The 15,797-nt window shown below is 45.8% G+C and overlaps 1 protein-coding gene across 1 annotated transcript in view; it reads left to right on the forward strand.

Annotated features, from left to right (window-relative positions):
* The first annotated feature begins 1,796 nt into the window (after positions 1 to 1,796).
* Positions 1,797 to 15,797, forward strand: part of LOC119111386 (tetratricopeptide repeat protein 21B-like) — a 108,326-nt gene continuing 94,325 nt past the window's right edge. The window contains 1 exon segment of the mRNA XM_037235199.1: positions 1,797 to 1,958. Coding sequence (XP_037091094.1) covers positions 1,874 to 1,958 — 85 coding nt within the window. The 5' untranslated portion in view covers positions 1,797 to 1,873.

A 15,797-nucleotide genomic window follows, 5' to 3' on the forward strand; every position in this document is an offset into this window, starting at 1 on the left:
GTATTAACCTGGTGCGCAATAACGAGAAGAACACAACAGCAGGGTTTGGACCAGCACAACAGGATCATGCTTGAATATCCTACGGTCTGAACATCAATGTCACATGTATTTAAGTCTTTCAGTGGCATTTCATCACCTTCTTCCGCTTCGTCGTGGCCTGCTTGATTCTTTAGAAAACGGGAGAGGGTCTACGAAGTGCTCATTTTGGCCACCTGACCTGAATTGACTTGTCAAAGGTCACACCCACTATTGTGTCGTCACTCGTTTCTGCTCCAGTGTGACAAGAGCCTTTCAATCGTTTTGCCGCGTAACTCTAGCTTGCTTTGTTTTCAAGACCTAACGGCTAGGTCGGGGATCCTTGTAGGGCGGAAGAAAAAGTCCGTGGACCAGAATAAATTCACCATTTAAAGCACCAGTTGGCAATAATTGCAGCTGCAGAAGTTTTTATGCCAACAAATTTCTTGAGTTTGGAGAATTGAGCACTTTTTCGTTCTTGATCCGCGTTTGAAGGAAATTGCCGATCCAGCCCAGCCAGATCCGTCGATAAATTCATTGGCCACAGATTTATCCAATCCTGGAAAAAACTCCACCACACACGTACATAAAATTTTTCGGACTTCAATCTACGGCACGCCTAGTAAATGTAAGTAAGTTACAAATATCAGTTGCACGCAATAAATATATACACGGCAAGCACAGCAGTGTCAGACAGTGCAGACGCTGTAGACAAAGAGGAAGCAGAGGAAAGGATACCAATGTGCCGATGGCGAGTGCTATTAGGACAGGACAAGATTGTGCACGACGTATGTAGTCATAATATTGAGAACTGTTGTGAGCGGCGTATTTTAACCGCCCCCGTGCCTAACCACGAGCCCGAGTATTGAAAAATATGTTGTAAAATGACTTAACTTTGCGAGTCTATTTTAGTCACTGTCATTGAGGTTTCAAAAGCGATGCCGTGACAAGCGCATCTTAGTCGGACCACGGCCACCTGACCAACTAACTGCTATCTGTTGAGCAGAAAACTACCTAATGAAGTAGATGAGACTGGACACAACAGAACACATAGCATATGTATGCTCTGTGAACGCGAGCACCCACTGCATGCACCTTAAAGCATAACTGACGGCAACAAAATTCGTAAAGCACGCTTAGAAATTTGCTCATTTTAGCCAGCTTTTGCAACGTAAATCAAAACTAGCAAAATGCAAAACGTACTGTTCCGCCTAGGCTTGGACACATCCCATTTCAAAAGTGAGGTCGTAATATTTTACCTCGCAAGAAATGTTGCAGTGCAAGGACCGTCTAAAAAAGGAGCGTCACGCGGAGAAGAAAGCTTTTTGCCCCGATAGGTCGCGTTAGCTGCACCAAAGCATTGAATATCTGCCTGACACCAACTGGCTGCGACGGGAGCCGTGTTTTCCTGGGTGGTGGTGTCACACCCAAGACCCCATGCGCATATCATATGCTCCTTTATCGCCTTTCACGGCAGTCTGCCGGGCGGCCGACGGAGAGGTCGGCCGTCGGCTAGCGCTCGCTCCCGCCCCCGACCTTGGTCCTGCGGCGGCGGCGATAGGCGACGGCCGGGGCAGTCGGCGCCGACTGCCGCCCGGGACGCCGTAACAGGACCGGTCCGGTCTCGTTTCGGGGGCGTGCGCGGCGCGCCCCGCCTCCAGGCTGATCGAGTTGCCGGCGGCGCGTGGCACGCACGGCGCCGCCGCCGGCCGCCGGCTCTGGAGGCTGCGACAGCTCTCTGACCAGCCGGCCTCTGACCGCCCCGAGGCGCGACCGGCCGCAGCAGTCGCGCTCGGTGGCGTCGGATAGCGAAGGTCGGGGCAGGCACGGCACGCGCGCGCGGCAGGCTGTGGCTCGCATGTTTAGGATGCCGGTGACGGCGGATCGAAGGCTGTTTCTGGTTGGCGCACTAATGACCCTCGCCTGCCACCGCGCGCGGACAGGTGGGTGATTGCGGCAGGCGGCGGCGAATGGCCTGCGCTAGCGGCACCCACTCTTCGACGCAGGTGGCGCGTGCCGTCGACCATTAGTGTGTTGCGTTAGGTAACTGCTCGAGCAACACGCTCCTCGATCGTCGTTATTTCCACGGTTCATTTACAAGAGCAAAGTAGTGACGTGGGTGCCGCGCGTGAAATGGCTTACCTGAATGGCTGTCGTTTCTGAATGCCCTGTTCAGCTCTTACTGTGTGACAGTTTCAAATGACGGTGCTTGTTTGTCTTCTGATACTTCTTCCTCAGGTCATTGTTGAGTCTTGAATTTATCATATGACCTGGCTGAGCCGTCTTTCGGCTGCTGCAGCATAATACATACTGCAGCCTTCTTATTCTTGTCGACATATTAAATTCGTTGCTGCCCACCGTTTTTACACCACTCTGCAGTTATAATGCTATGTTGAGAGATTTATGTCCTGACATCGATGCGCCATATTTAGTGCATGTGTCCGGGCGAGAATGAGTGGGAGAGGATCATTTGATCCTTTGAAGAACTTCATGTAATATGTCGACCACTTATGACCCACTTTTGGCCCTCGAATCAATTCCTATGCTAGCCAATCCTGCTCACGTTCACTTCATCATAAATGCAGCGATTTCAGTGTTGGCTTAAAGCAGTGGATCATACTGAACTCAAGGACAAAAAAGGAGGGCCTCTTAACAAACGTAGGTGGCTGTAAATCTCTAAAAAGCTTACTTTTCTCTATTGCCAGCAAAATGAAGCTTCTACCTCTTTTGAAAATTATGAAATTGCGTTTCAAGACAAGAGATGAGCAGAGTGGTAGTTATTTACACAGCAGGTTGAAAATTAATCTCCCTAGCCCGCCCATGGCTGCTGAATGCCTTGCAAAGGTCAGAGTAGGTTATGACAAACAAAAGGTGTTTATCTCTTTGGACACTAAGATGACCCGATGCAAGATTAAAATTGATTTTTTGGATTTCTGTGGGATAAGCAATCCGGAAACATGCATGACATGCCTGTCCTACTGCGTGTCATGTTGACCTCGTATGACCTCATCTTGGCATCCTACCTACATCTTGAGTATGAGCTGACTATAACAAATTTTAGCTGACATTTAGGCTGCACAACGTGAGCAAAATGGATGTGAAAATATTTTGAATCAGAGTCGCATAAATGCGCCAAATTATCACGCTAACCATGGAATGACCTTGACCTGACTACATTACGCCATCAACATTTCCGTAACACAGCATCTTCACTTAGGCAAAGAGCATATAGTTTTTGAAGAAATGAAACGCCTCAATTGACCCAGCCCCTGCAAACATGTAACGTGGGTCTGCATACCTTTGCCCTGACCATGGCCTTTCTTGTCAGGATGACCTTTAATTGTTTCTTCAAGATGCGCCCATTAACTCTTTTCGTTTGCATATATATTTCCAACTTAGGTAATGAATTACCGAAAAAAGTTTTCTGAGCGTATTGTCTCCGGTTCTCCAGCCCGAGGCGCTCGGCTGGGACGCCAGCCAATTAATGATTAGCAGACCTTGGAGCTGATATTATGGTCTGTTCGGAGAAGGAATAGTCTTGCTATGATCCAACCAAAGATATTTAACGGGTTCCAGCCTCAGAACCGTTTCAAAAAGCCAAGCAGGCTGCGGTAGGCGTGTATCCGCCGTTGACCATTACGTGCCGAGTACACTTGTGACGTCATCAGTCGAAACAGCGGAATTTGGCCGGACGGTTATACCTTCTGTTCTATGACCTTGCATGAGAAGCACAGTTCGGCATCGGGGGCGAGCTGTTTGATCGGGACCCGGAATGAGTAAAAGATACACCCTCCGCATACTGTAACTCCTCCAACTTCACCCAGTCAATTGGGACGTTACCCTGCTGGCGAAGATGCTACTCAATCTTGTCCAACGCGGGCTGAACCGTGCCAGTCTCCTCGTTGATGCCGACCGCGTGCCAACACGTCAGCACGCACGTCTTCTGTGCAGCCGGACTGTAAGAATGTCAGCCGATCTTCACGACTGAAGGTGGCAAGCTGACAGAGCTGTAGTAGGCCTCCCAGGACGGTCTCCATGCTCAGTAGTCGCGTAAGCTGACTTCTGTCAGTTTGCCATGCCACCACCACCATGTAAGCGGGGAGCTTACATGGTGGCGTTTCTGGAGGACGCCTTGTACGAACGGGGATGTGCGATGCAGTTGAAGTTTCTGCCAAAGCAGGCGACGTGTCGCACGTCGGTGATTTTCCTCGATCTCCTGGCTCTACAGCGTCGTCACGAACAGACATAGATGGCAGAGCGCTCCTGGTGTCAGGCCCAACCACTTCCGATGCCAAAGTCCTTGAGTGTGCTGGAACGTGCTGCTGATGTAGCAGCTCTGCTTGCAGTAGTTCCCTCTCCTGCTTGTGCTGTTTTTGATCCTGTACCTGAAGCCGGATCTGCTGCTAAAGCTGCTGCTAGAGCTGGTGCTGGAACTGTTACTAGAGCTGTTGCTAGAGCTGCTACTGCTGCCAATTCAAATGCTGCTGGAGCATTATTGACGAGGTTTGGTTGCCACCTTTCCGCTTTTTTGGAAGCCTGATATAGGTCTAGATTATTGACGTGAAATCAGTTATTTTGTTTGATGGAATACAGATAAGGTTTACAGCATACGTTTGATATGGGAATGGTAGGACGCATTGTGGTCGGAACGTCTTGTGAACACACCGAAGCGCGCTATACCTCGTACCGTAACTTTTGGACTCGGTCATCGCCGCGAAGACATCGTGCAATAGTGGTAGAAGAAGCAAGCTCGCCCCACTAAACATGGCCCTGGGCCAAAACCCAGTGTCTGTGAGCCAGCCAGGTGGTGTGAGCCAAAGGAAGCCAGCTTGTGATCATGATATGTTAGAAAATGAGTCTTTGGTAATGAGAACAAATATTTCGTCCATAAAAATCTATCAACAATACTAGCGCTGCATGTTTCCTCACTGGCATTCGCCGCGGATTAATGTGTTCTCACAAGGCTTAAAATAAAACCCTTCTTCTTCGCGTCAACAGGTCGCCGGCAATGCGACATTGTCATCAGTTCGATCATGTGAGCAGCTTGCTTTGCGTTGAGTGCACCCATTACAAGTTGGCCAAATGAAGGCAACTCAAACCCAACCAGTAAAAAGTCAAACAGTATGTTCATGCTTTACGTCGGGGCCTCCTTAAGCTTAAGGTCACCGCCGTCGGCACAGCACTAACCAATGGCTGTTGTGCGTAGGGTTGGTCATTATTAATAACGGTACTAAGAGAGCCTGTCGACATGGGCATGGTAAGGCAAATGCACGACGAACACCACGAACGGCGTATATACTTGGAGAAGCTAAATCATGCCCAACACATTTGCCTAAACGTACGAAAGCTCGAAGTAGGCTGCGTCGAAGCTCCGCGTTCTTGTGTTTATAAATCTTATGAGTGCTGATCTACGTCTTGATTATCAGGATCATTATAACTAAGTCGAAAATGCTTAACGGAAAGGTACTTTCGCGTAAAGTATGACGGCTCTTAAACCACGAGAAGCACCCAAATCGTTCCATGCTTCAAGAAACACGAAGCGGTTGTCCAAGCCCACTGGCGCCGCCCTTCCAAGTGGGCGCGCTTTTTATGTCACAGCGCGTAGCATATCGACGAAAAACCCGCACGAGAGAAAACAAAATTTTGCTCCAAGAGGAAAAACCGATACCCCTCAAACCACGTCTACTCAATCTGCAGGTTATGAGAACCCAGCAACCACTGACGTACTCGCGGGGGACTACACTTCTTACCAGATAAGGCATCTCATCGACGGACTCGCTAGGATAATGCGGCTTTTCTCAATAACCTGAGTTCCTATGAAACATGAATGCCATACGATTGGACAACACACTTTGTGCTATAGAATCTTGACTGGCTTTGGCTAATTTCATATGCAACGAAGGTAAAACAGAGCGCTTTAGTACCTGTCGAGGTTGTATGCCAAACATGTCAGCCGGGCTGCATCTCCTGTCTGTGCAAAATGCATTGTTTCTGTTGTCATAATTGCGAGCATCTGCGAACTTGTGGCAAAGCGCAAGTCCGCAGAGTAAAGTTGAAGGCGTAAACAAATGTTGCTTCTCTCTGATTCACACCGCCTAGCATTACTTTGTAGTATCGTGTAGGGATGCCCCGTGAGACGAGAGGACAGAAGCTACCGTCTGCATATTTTATCATAATGTTTTGTTTATATAATTTGATGACAATAATTCATCATAGTACATTGATAAAGTGATAAAATTAGAAGTTTTAACTATTTCATCCCGAGAAGGACCCAGATGCAATACCTGCTCGTAAATCCCACGTGAATAACGCAGAAAGGAAGTAGCCCCAGTGGCTGTGCCCGCCCTGGGGGAAGTTTAGGCCCTGAAGCGGAAGCTGGCCATCCAGGTAGATGCATGGCTATGCGCTATGCATGCCTTTTCTTCCACGTGCTCTCAAACTGATTAGGCCTCCCCTGATAGAAGAGTCAACGCGACGGAGAAGATCGTCGGTACGTCCCCCTCCTTCAAAGCTGCTTTGAGGATGTCTTTCCCACATGTAGTACAATCGTGCCGAATATTCTGATATTGTTCTCTGGGTCATTAAATGCGCATGATTAGACATAACAACGTATCCATAGCACGGCGGGTTTCTGAAAAGTGACCACTGTTTCTGAACACTATGTGGAGATCTTCGGTACATGCAAGTAACGGGTGGTAACCAACAATCAGCCAATCGCGGGAGGCGGGGACGTCAACTCTTACATTAACGGGTACCTCCATTTGAAATATATCCAAAAAACACACCAAACCAGGTAGCAATGTGGTCAGAGCAAAGCAGGTGACGCGTGGGGTGACACGAATGACATTCTATTGTAGCGGGTCGCATCGTTATTTTTACCATTTGTTCTTTTTTGCATGGATCTGTGTGTGTGTGTGTGTGTGTGTGTGTGTGTGTGTGTGTGTGTGTGTGTGTGTGTGTGTGTGTGTGTGTGTGTGTGTGTGTGTGTGTGTGTGTGTGTGTGTGTGTGCGTGTGCGTGTGCGTGTGCGTGTGCGTGTGCGTGCGTGCGCGCTCCCGCCTGAGGTGTTGTGTAAGTGTACCTTAAATGTATCTCTGAGGTGCGGTTTGTATGTGTGCCTTTAATGTATTCCTGAGGCGTGGTTTGTATGCATGGGCGTGGGAACACGAGGGAAGGTAGCAGGAGGGGTGCTTGCCCTCCTTGCTTTGACAGGGCCAGGGATTAGTTTCTGTGGTAGGTAGTTTCTGTGACAGGGTTGATCGTAAGGTTTTCATACAGAAAATTCAGTTATTTTTCTCAAAGGAATTCTTGAAAAAATGCGAGCCGGTTGTATATTACCTTCCCAACATTCAGAAGAAAGCCTAAGAGAAGTCAAATAAATTGGATAAGAAAACTCAAAATGTAAGAACATAGGAAACGCTCATGACAATAGTGTTTCCATTTCCATGCCAAAGGCGAGGTGCACTCACCACATTTGTCGTTGCACATTTGAGTGCAGTGTTTTCTTGTTGTCCAGCCCTGGGCCGAAGGAGGGTGATTAACCAGTAGTAAGCAGTTGACCCCCTCGCCTGTTAGGAAGAGGGGAGATCGATGAGACCCCCTCCCTCAACCAGGTTAAGGTTTTCTGAGGATGTCTTTCCGGCATGTGCAATCAAGCCTCAATTTTTTCATAGTCACCGGAAATTCACCGCGCATGTTTTGATACTATAAACGTGTCTAGCGTTTCAGGCTTCTTAGCGACGGCTTTACGACGAGCCGACGCTCACACTCGGCGGGACCCGCATGCTGTTATATCAACTGAGTCCTTCACTACAAACATATTCTCAAAACACACACAACTACATATCACTGTGTTCAGGATCGCACGAGGAGCTGTGTTTAATTAAGTCTCATGTTGTTACGCGACATCGTTTTGTAAATATGTGCATCCAAGACTGAAGTAGCTTGATTTTCGGGTAAAATTAGGCTGAACTGAAATTGCTTCTCTAAGGCATTGACCTTTGACCACGCCTTGTCGGTTCAGTTATTGATATCAGCATGAAGCTTATTACCAATCGCGGGATCTTGTCGATATCAATCGATCGCTTCTTTTCCGCGAGGCCGAGGAATGGAAGGGGAGCGGGGAGTGGGGGGGGGGGGGGGGGAGAGAAAAGGGTGGTCGCATCGACCACGCCCCACTCCTCAGATATGACAACTTTCTAGTCATGTTTCTCATTTGCTCCTAACTCTGGGCCAAACCCGGAATATTTCTGAGAAATCGCGATGCCTATGAGGTCTATGTCTATGAAGAGTCGTCTAAATGGGTCTCCAGTTCAGCATAAGCAATGCAAATGTTATCAAACTGCCAGTACATTTTATGACATATCCGCGTACAAGTATGCTGCTGAGTCCCATGTCAGGTCTTTTACTAATTCCTAGCCTCAACGAAGTACCTGAGACTATAGTAGAATGTTGTATTACAGCTGCATCGTGAAACATCCGTTGTTAACTCGATGTCGCAACAGCGTAAACTCGAAACGTCGAGTTTTCTCTCAATGTATATCAATGTTTGCTCGATAACGTTCAGCCGGTACCTCAGGGTATATAGGCATCGAAGACCGATTATTGTCACAATTGCTCATAACCCACACATGTTATGAGTGAAGACGCGAAGAAAATCTGTGTAGTGATGTGAATTTGCGCATAATTCGCTGACCAATCGTAGACCTGGCAATGAATGGGCCCGTAGCCTGATCGTATTGGAAGCCATTGCAGGGTAAAAAAAAGTCGAGTGAAAGTGGCTGGATGGGTGCAAGTGTCAATACCATGGCAAACAATTTTTTCATGACATTGCAATGGTCATTGCCAGTTAGACCAGAGACCTCGGCGGTGGTTAGCAGTGCACTGGTGCTGAACCCCGGTGTCAAAAGTGAAAACAGCGTGAGGCCACCGCGGTAACAGAGCGAAGTTACTGCAAGATTGCCTCAGGATGCGGTAATCATGGCCAGACACATTATGACCGTCGTTAACACCAAATAACTTCGACCTCCTAAAAATGGCCGGCATTTCCGGCGTCATTATTTTCTGTCTTAGGTACCGTGATCGTGAAAGCCGGCGACATTGGGTTTGGGGATCTGGATGTTATGGTGTGCTATGTCATGGTATGTACAAGGGCTCGTCGACTTCTTAAAATAATTATTCGCCTTAAAACAGCTCACTTCTTCACCTGAGTGGCCGATATTCTCGGAAAAAAATGGGAAAAAGACTTGTCGAACCTTTTTCGTTTGGTCCCCCCCCCCCCCCCTGCAACTTGAAATGGTTCCCGTGTCCTTGTTTGTAAGCGTGTCTCTGATGTGTTCCCGCGGGGCGGTTTATATGTATGTTTAATGTATTCTTAAGGTGTAGTTTGTACATGCGTCTTAGATGAATGTATGTGGAATTGTTGTTACGACTGCACTTTTAGCATGCCTATCCTTTTAACCTTTTAGTCACGACACTTAAACCGGCCACCTGATGCCGTGGTGGTTTAAACGTCAATACACATTTACGAATAGAACAAAGTGTCACCATTTCGTGTTATGAAAGTCATCAGTTCGTGTTATGAAAAACGGCGGGGCAGGGCAAGGGTTGAGTTCTCAATTGGCGCTTAGACACATGAATTACGTACGCTGCTCACTCCTTAAGACACCACTAACACTGGCATGCTCAGTATCAAGTTCCCTTCTCCCCTTTTGCCTTGGAATTCTTCCGAATACTTTTCTCCGGTCTTTTGCATCATGCTTTATTCCTTCGCAATCTCTCATGGCTGGGTCAGTCCACCCTCGTTTTGTTCGTTATCCAATCCCAATAACAGCCTTCAACGGCTAGATCAAGACGATCTCGACGTAGGTAAACGCAGGCGTGTCGTCGCGCCGGGGCGCGCACGACCGGTAGCGGTCGTCAGATCACTGTATATGCTAATGTTGCATCTTAACCAAACTATAGATAATATCGGCAGCGTTAAACCAGGCGTTTGATGTTGTAGCCAATTTTGAGTACGTTAACTTAACTTGCACCGAACTGAGATAAAATGATGCGAAGGGTTTCACTTGTCTGGCTAGAAATCAAAGTAGCCACGTTAGCTTACGGTTCGGTAGGATTATATACAGCTGCGATTACGACGCTTTCATTGCAAAAAACGCTTATAATGGCATGTAATCAAAGTGAAAGACACCGACAGTGCAGCGGTTAACGTGTCCGAGTGCGGTGTTCGACTCCTCGCGGTGCCCGCACTTCCTGTCAGGGTGAGAGGACACGCAACGCCAATAGCCTCAACAGTTGAGAGCGTCATTAATAATCTCTAATGACCACCATTAACAAAGGAAGAGTTTGGTCGAATGTATAAGAAAACCAGTGGAATGGAGAGAGCACGCCGTCCGCAAGGAATTTGTGAAATACCATCGCACATCGGCTCGCCGATGGTGGTGTGCACGCGCGGCTCCGCAAGGCCATCTAGTTGCGTCGACCGTTGCGCGTTTTGCCATCGACGCGCTGTTAGTAAGTCGGCGTGTTGCAGGGAGCTAAAATCGCTTTTGAACTAGGGTGGGAGTGAAAAATTCCATCGCAAAAAGTGCTTGCGGGAGTGAAAAATAAATTCACAAAAGATGGAACTTATCAACTCGTGACTGATGCCTCAGCAAACAAAAACATCTATTTCAAATGGCATGGACGTAATATCAGGAACCTGACAAAACTATTTCGTGTTTTAACATCTTGGGCCATTAAAGTAAAACAGAATATATCGACATGCGCTCGGGTGGGGGGGGGGCAAATTGACCCCCCTTGAGGGCTTTTCCCCAATTATTTCTGAACGGCGCGGCGTAGCCGCTGCCAAATTTTGCAGAGCTGTAGAAAATTGCATAGCGTATCGTTTGACATACAAATTTGAGATGTGCCTTGTAAGGTCGCTGACCTATGATAGGTCAAAGTCAGCCTCATGGTTTCAGCGGAGGCAATTTCTAGGGAATCGTTCAATCTGATACAACAACGGAGTGTTTGACGCAGACATACATCTCTGAGATGCTTTCTTAGGCACAACAAATATTGAATGAGCAAATTACGTTGACCAAAGGTCAGGTATGAAGGTCAGACCAAGGTCAAAACCAACCTGATTTATTACTTTAGGGCTTGCTGTATGGGATAGTTTCTGGTGTTCATTTCGAATTTACTGACAGCAGGAACCACATTATGCATCTTCATTGGACTCCTTAGAGGTCAGACCAGGCCATTGACCTAAGATGACCCAGGTCGAACCTTTTGTCTTAAGAACATACTGCCTAGCGTTATCTTTATCGCTCATTCAAATGCAAAACTCATAGCAGTCATGTATCATTTTCGTCACCATGGCGTTCAAAGGGTTAAACAAGGTCAATGACCTCAAATGGGCTTGCGACCTTTTGCTTAGGGACAGTTGCCTAGGTTCTGGGGTGCTTTGGATACCAACCTGGAATTTGACCTTGTTTGACCTTTTTTGACATGAAGGTCAGACACCTAGGAAGCTGAAACGTTGAGCTAAGTGAGGTTCTCGTATAGGTCAAGACACCCTGTCAATTTGGTGTCTCTAGCTTTCTTAGTTTCCGAGATCTCAGAGGGGGGAGGGGTCAAATTGACCCCCACCCGAGCGAAGGGTATCTAGCCGGCCAACCGGGCGCGCGTTAAAGCATAGTAATTTCATGACAGTATTACGAGCGTAACAAATGATTACACCAATAATTTGATGCTGCACTTTTCAATTCCTTCCATAGCACTTTTAAAACACAACAAAGCAAGAAATTCGATAACAAAATAACAACGGAAAATTCAACAAGTACAAAACACTCAACCCAAAAAACCTCTGGACTCTGGACTCTGGAAAATACCAATGCTCATTTCTATGAAAGGAGCCTATGCCTAAACCTAAAGAGGCCTTACATCATCTCATCCTGTATGACCTGTTTGTGTCACAGCAGCAGCTGTGAGATACTAATTCTTGCACAATTCCTATTGCCAATTGCCATGCACTTGACCAACTTAACCTAACTTAGAGTAGCCCATATGATGAACATAATCTCAGCTCAACTATCTGTTGACAGCAGCACTTGTGATAAAAGCATGATACCTAAAGCTAGTTTTTGGCTGGTTTCAACTTGCATTTTAATTCAGTTCATTTGTGTATGCTTGTTGACATCAGACAAAGTTGACAACACAATTCAAAACACTTAAAATCACTTTGAACAACTTATTTTGATTGCCATGATGAACCTATGTCAAGGGTAATCATGGGTATGCTCCACAAAACAATCTCTCTTCTCCAAAAGTAACACACCTTTTAGAGGACCATGCCAGTATTGCTCATTGCCTTTTCAGCTGCAGCAGATGCATCCATTTAGGTTTGTTTATTCATATTTAATGACAAAGTTTGAGGTGTTAGCTTCACATTTTACATGGGATGGCCTGACTATTTATTACATACTAATATTTAACTCATATTGTAATTGCTATGCAGCTTAGAGTATCCCTTTGTTAAAAATATAGCGCATATATACAGTACAGTCATTTGCCGGTCAGCAAATCATGACAACTAAAGAAAACATCCGGTTAAAGGAGTCATGAGGGACCATTTTAAGAAATTTGGGGCAAATAACCAAGCATGTGGAAAAAATAAGCCCATTGCATGCCTTGCGGCATCAATATTTGCCTTATGACAAAACTCGATGGGCTAAAACAGAAAACGGCTAACTCTAGTTACTTATCATCTACTGAAAGCAGGTAAGGTAAGCAATTACTTGGTCCACAGGAAACTTACTGGCTTCTTCCTCCTCCCCCCCCCCAAAAAAAAGTCAGCACCTTTTGCATGGTCTGCTGGCAGACGGAGTCATCCCATTCACACCCCCTCCCCCCCCCCCCCAATATAAATATCAGTCATGCCCACCAACCTACGAGATTAAAATGCGAAACAAGTAAGAGGTGTACATGATAAACATCTCCGGAGGGCAGAATTTCGCCATCAAACACTTCTGTATTAGCTGCGTCAGGTTTGTCTCAATGCTCTGTATGGCAGCATTAGGAAAGCCTTGCCAGGTAACCTGGTAAATCAGACACTCGAAAGGCTTAGATTTATCATTGCTGAGCACCGCCATGAACCAAGAAAACGGCTAATCGAAGATTTAAGAGGGCAAAAATGGCGGTAAAAATAAGCTCCGTGCTTCAAATTGTCCCCTTCATTCCCTGTGAATTGCTCACGCTTGGGTGCATATCAAACTCGTTTGGGCGGCTGGCGAATTAATCCAGTTTATGTATGAAATACGTACGAGTTTGCAGTTGGAACATCTTGCAGAGAAATTGGTCAACATTTTAAGCAGCAGATGGTACCTCTAAAGGCAATCGAAAAGGAAGGAAGAATAAAGTGGCATCACACCCGCATGACACCAAGAAAAACAAAAGTAGCTAAATAAATATAAAGACTGGTACTTTTCTCGCAGAATTTTGTTATCAGCTAATTTGACTTAAAATCTGTTAATTTAAGTGCTCAAATCGTGATATTCATCTTGTGAGTTTAATTTAGAAGACCTTTCTTGAACTCTTCACCCCTGCATTTCGGGAGTGATGCAATTTAGTGGTCAAGTTTCCTCGGCAAAAAAAGAAATACGTGGAATAAAATTCTCTACCAGGCCTTGCTGGCGTTTGCGCCAGGCTCTGCTTTCGGGGTGTGGTGGTGAGATCAAAAAATAGGAATGCGGGAAAACCTTGCATTTGGCACACAGCTGCCGATCGTGATGTATTTGTAAACAAACCAAACTTAATGCGTGCAAGCGGCTGGGATCGCTGGGGTTCTTGGGCTTGGAGGTACCTGGCGCCCTTGCTCTGTGCATACATAGACATGATTCAGATGTAGGTGAGGCAGGACATAGCCATAGGTGTCCAGGTTCTGTGGAGCCTCGTTTATGTTTGGTGGTTTCAAGTGAGCTCGGTTTTGGATGACATCTGAAGACCTCAGAAAGGGAAATAGGGGTTTGGCATGTGCGATTAGACAATGTCAGGCAGGAGTGAAAAATTCACATAAAATATGGGGAAAAGGAGTGAAAAATTCCTCCTCATAGGGTGTTGCTTTACACCCAAAATCGGCAATTCTAGGACACTGGCGTGCTGTGTAATAAACAGAGCAACGCATGTTGTAGGTGTGTGTGACTTTGTGCAGATTCGTATAGAACTACGAGCTGAATTGGGAGTACATGTGTAATGCATGTGCTTATTGTGCTTAATGCATGTGCATGTGTTTAGTACATGTGCTAATGGTAATGCACGTGCTTACTAAGTATATATTGGGCGTATGGTTAGACCTCAGCTTTCAGAGCTTTAGAGAACATGTGAAATAAACGTGAGTTGCCATCGAACACTGAGAACCAGGACATTCACCGATTCAATCATAAGCATCCTGATGCAATGGTCAATAGGAACAGATCAGACTTTTCCTACATGACTCATCATTGGAAACAGACTTCCATCATGTGATTTTTGCGTGGGCTGGCTGCTGCCTTATGGTGTATAAAGCACAAGCTGCATGCAGCTGCTTTATCAAAATGAAATCAATCTTAGAGCAAAATCCTTGTGTCTCGTTAAGCTGTTTTATTAATACTTATTGCACACCATTTTGTTGTCACCCTGGGTAGGCACCGCAGGCAATGGGGTAGAATACATCTCGCTTTGAAAATGTCTGTGATGCCGCTGACATGAAATACGTTATATTTATGACAAGTGCTGCGATACCCACAAAAAATCATCTCACGCGAGATGTATTTGGATGTTATTGCGAAGAAACTTCTTGATATGGTTGTTTAACCTATCTTTTGGTCTTGGCATGCCCCACCCAAGGCCTGTTGCCCGAGCACTCGAACAGTCATATGTCTTGCTCACATGTAAGTTATTTGCTCCTTAATGCCTTTTACAGCTGCAACATGTTGCTTAGGCTTGCCGCTTCAGCAATTTGTCTTTCAACAATTAGCAATTCTAAGGTCGGTGCTATAATCTGAACATGGACACCTGCGTTAATTGCATTGCCAAATTCATCGGAAACTTATTCAAATTAAGCTCAGTCGTATCTTAGTTTTTTACTATCAAAAACCCATGCCAGATTGCTTGTGTATATTTGTGTCGCAGTTTGTTTATTTGCTGTTCTTTTTAGTGTCGTAAATTATAGTAGTAAATGGCATATTTTGCTTTGATAAACTGGATTACGCAACTTCACGCCAAAATGTACGGGTCTCTGTGTTGAGAAAGTGCTTCTTAAAAGGTATGTTTCACTTTTGAAGATATGCAAGGCATCATCAGATATTATTAAATAAGCCCACTTATAACTATTGCCATATTTTTATGTGGAAAAGACTTTCCTAGACGGCGCAATTTTTGTACAGTTACTATGCTTTACAATACGTCGTGGCTTGATATTATCATTGTATCTTGCACAATAATGATTGAGGACCAATTGACGGTCGTTATATTTGGAAACCGAACTCACGACGCCAGATGCGAACGCCTCGACAATTATATTTTTATTGGCCTTGATCGCCACAAGGCTTATGGAATGGCAAGATTTGAATGTTATTATTATGACATCGTTTATGTCAAGGTGACTTTGAAAAATATATCCCCGAAATACTTTTCCCATTTTAGCGGGAGTGTTGTTTCGAAACCAAAGGGGTCTAAGTCTTTTGAATTGCAGGCTTGTGAAGAGCAACGAAATGTCTTCAAGATGGCTCTTTTGATTCAAAACCCCGTGTAAATGTGGAG

This window comes from Pollicipes pollicipes, unplaced genomic scaffold (assembly GCF_011947565.3).
Source record: "Pollicipes pollicipes isolate AB1234 unplaced genomic scaffold, Ppol_2.1 Scaffold_7261;HRSCAF=8764_pilon_pilon_pilon, whole genome shotgun sequence".
Taxonomy (NCBI): Eukaryota; Metazoa; Arthropoda; class Thecostraca; order Pollicipedomorpha; family Pollicipedidae; genus Pollicipes; species Pollicipes pollicipes.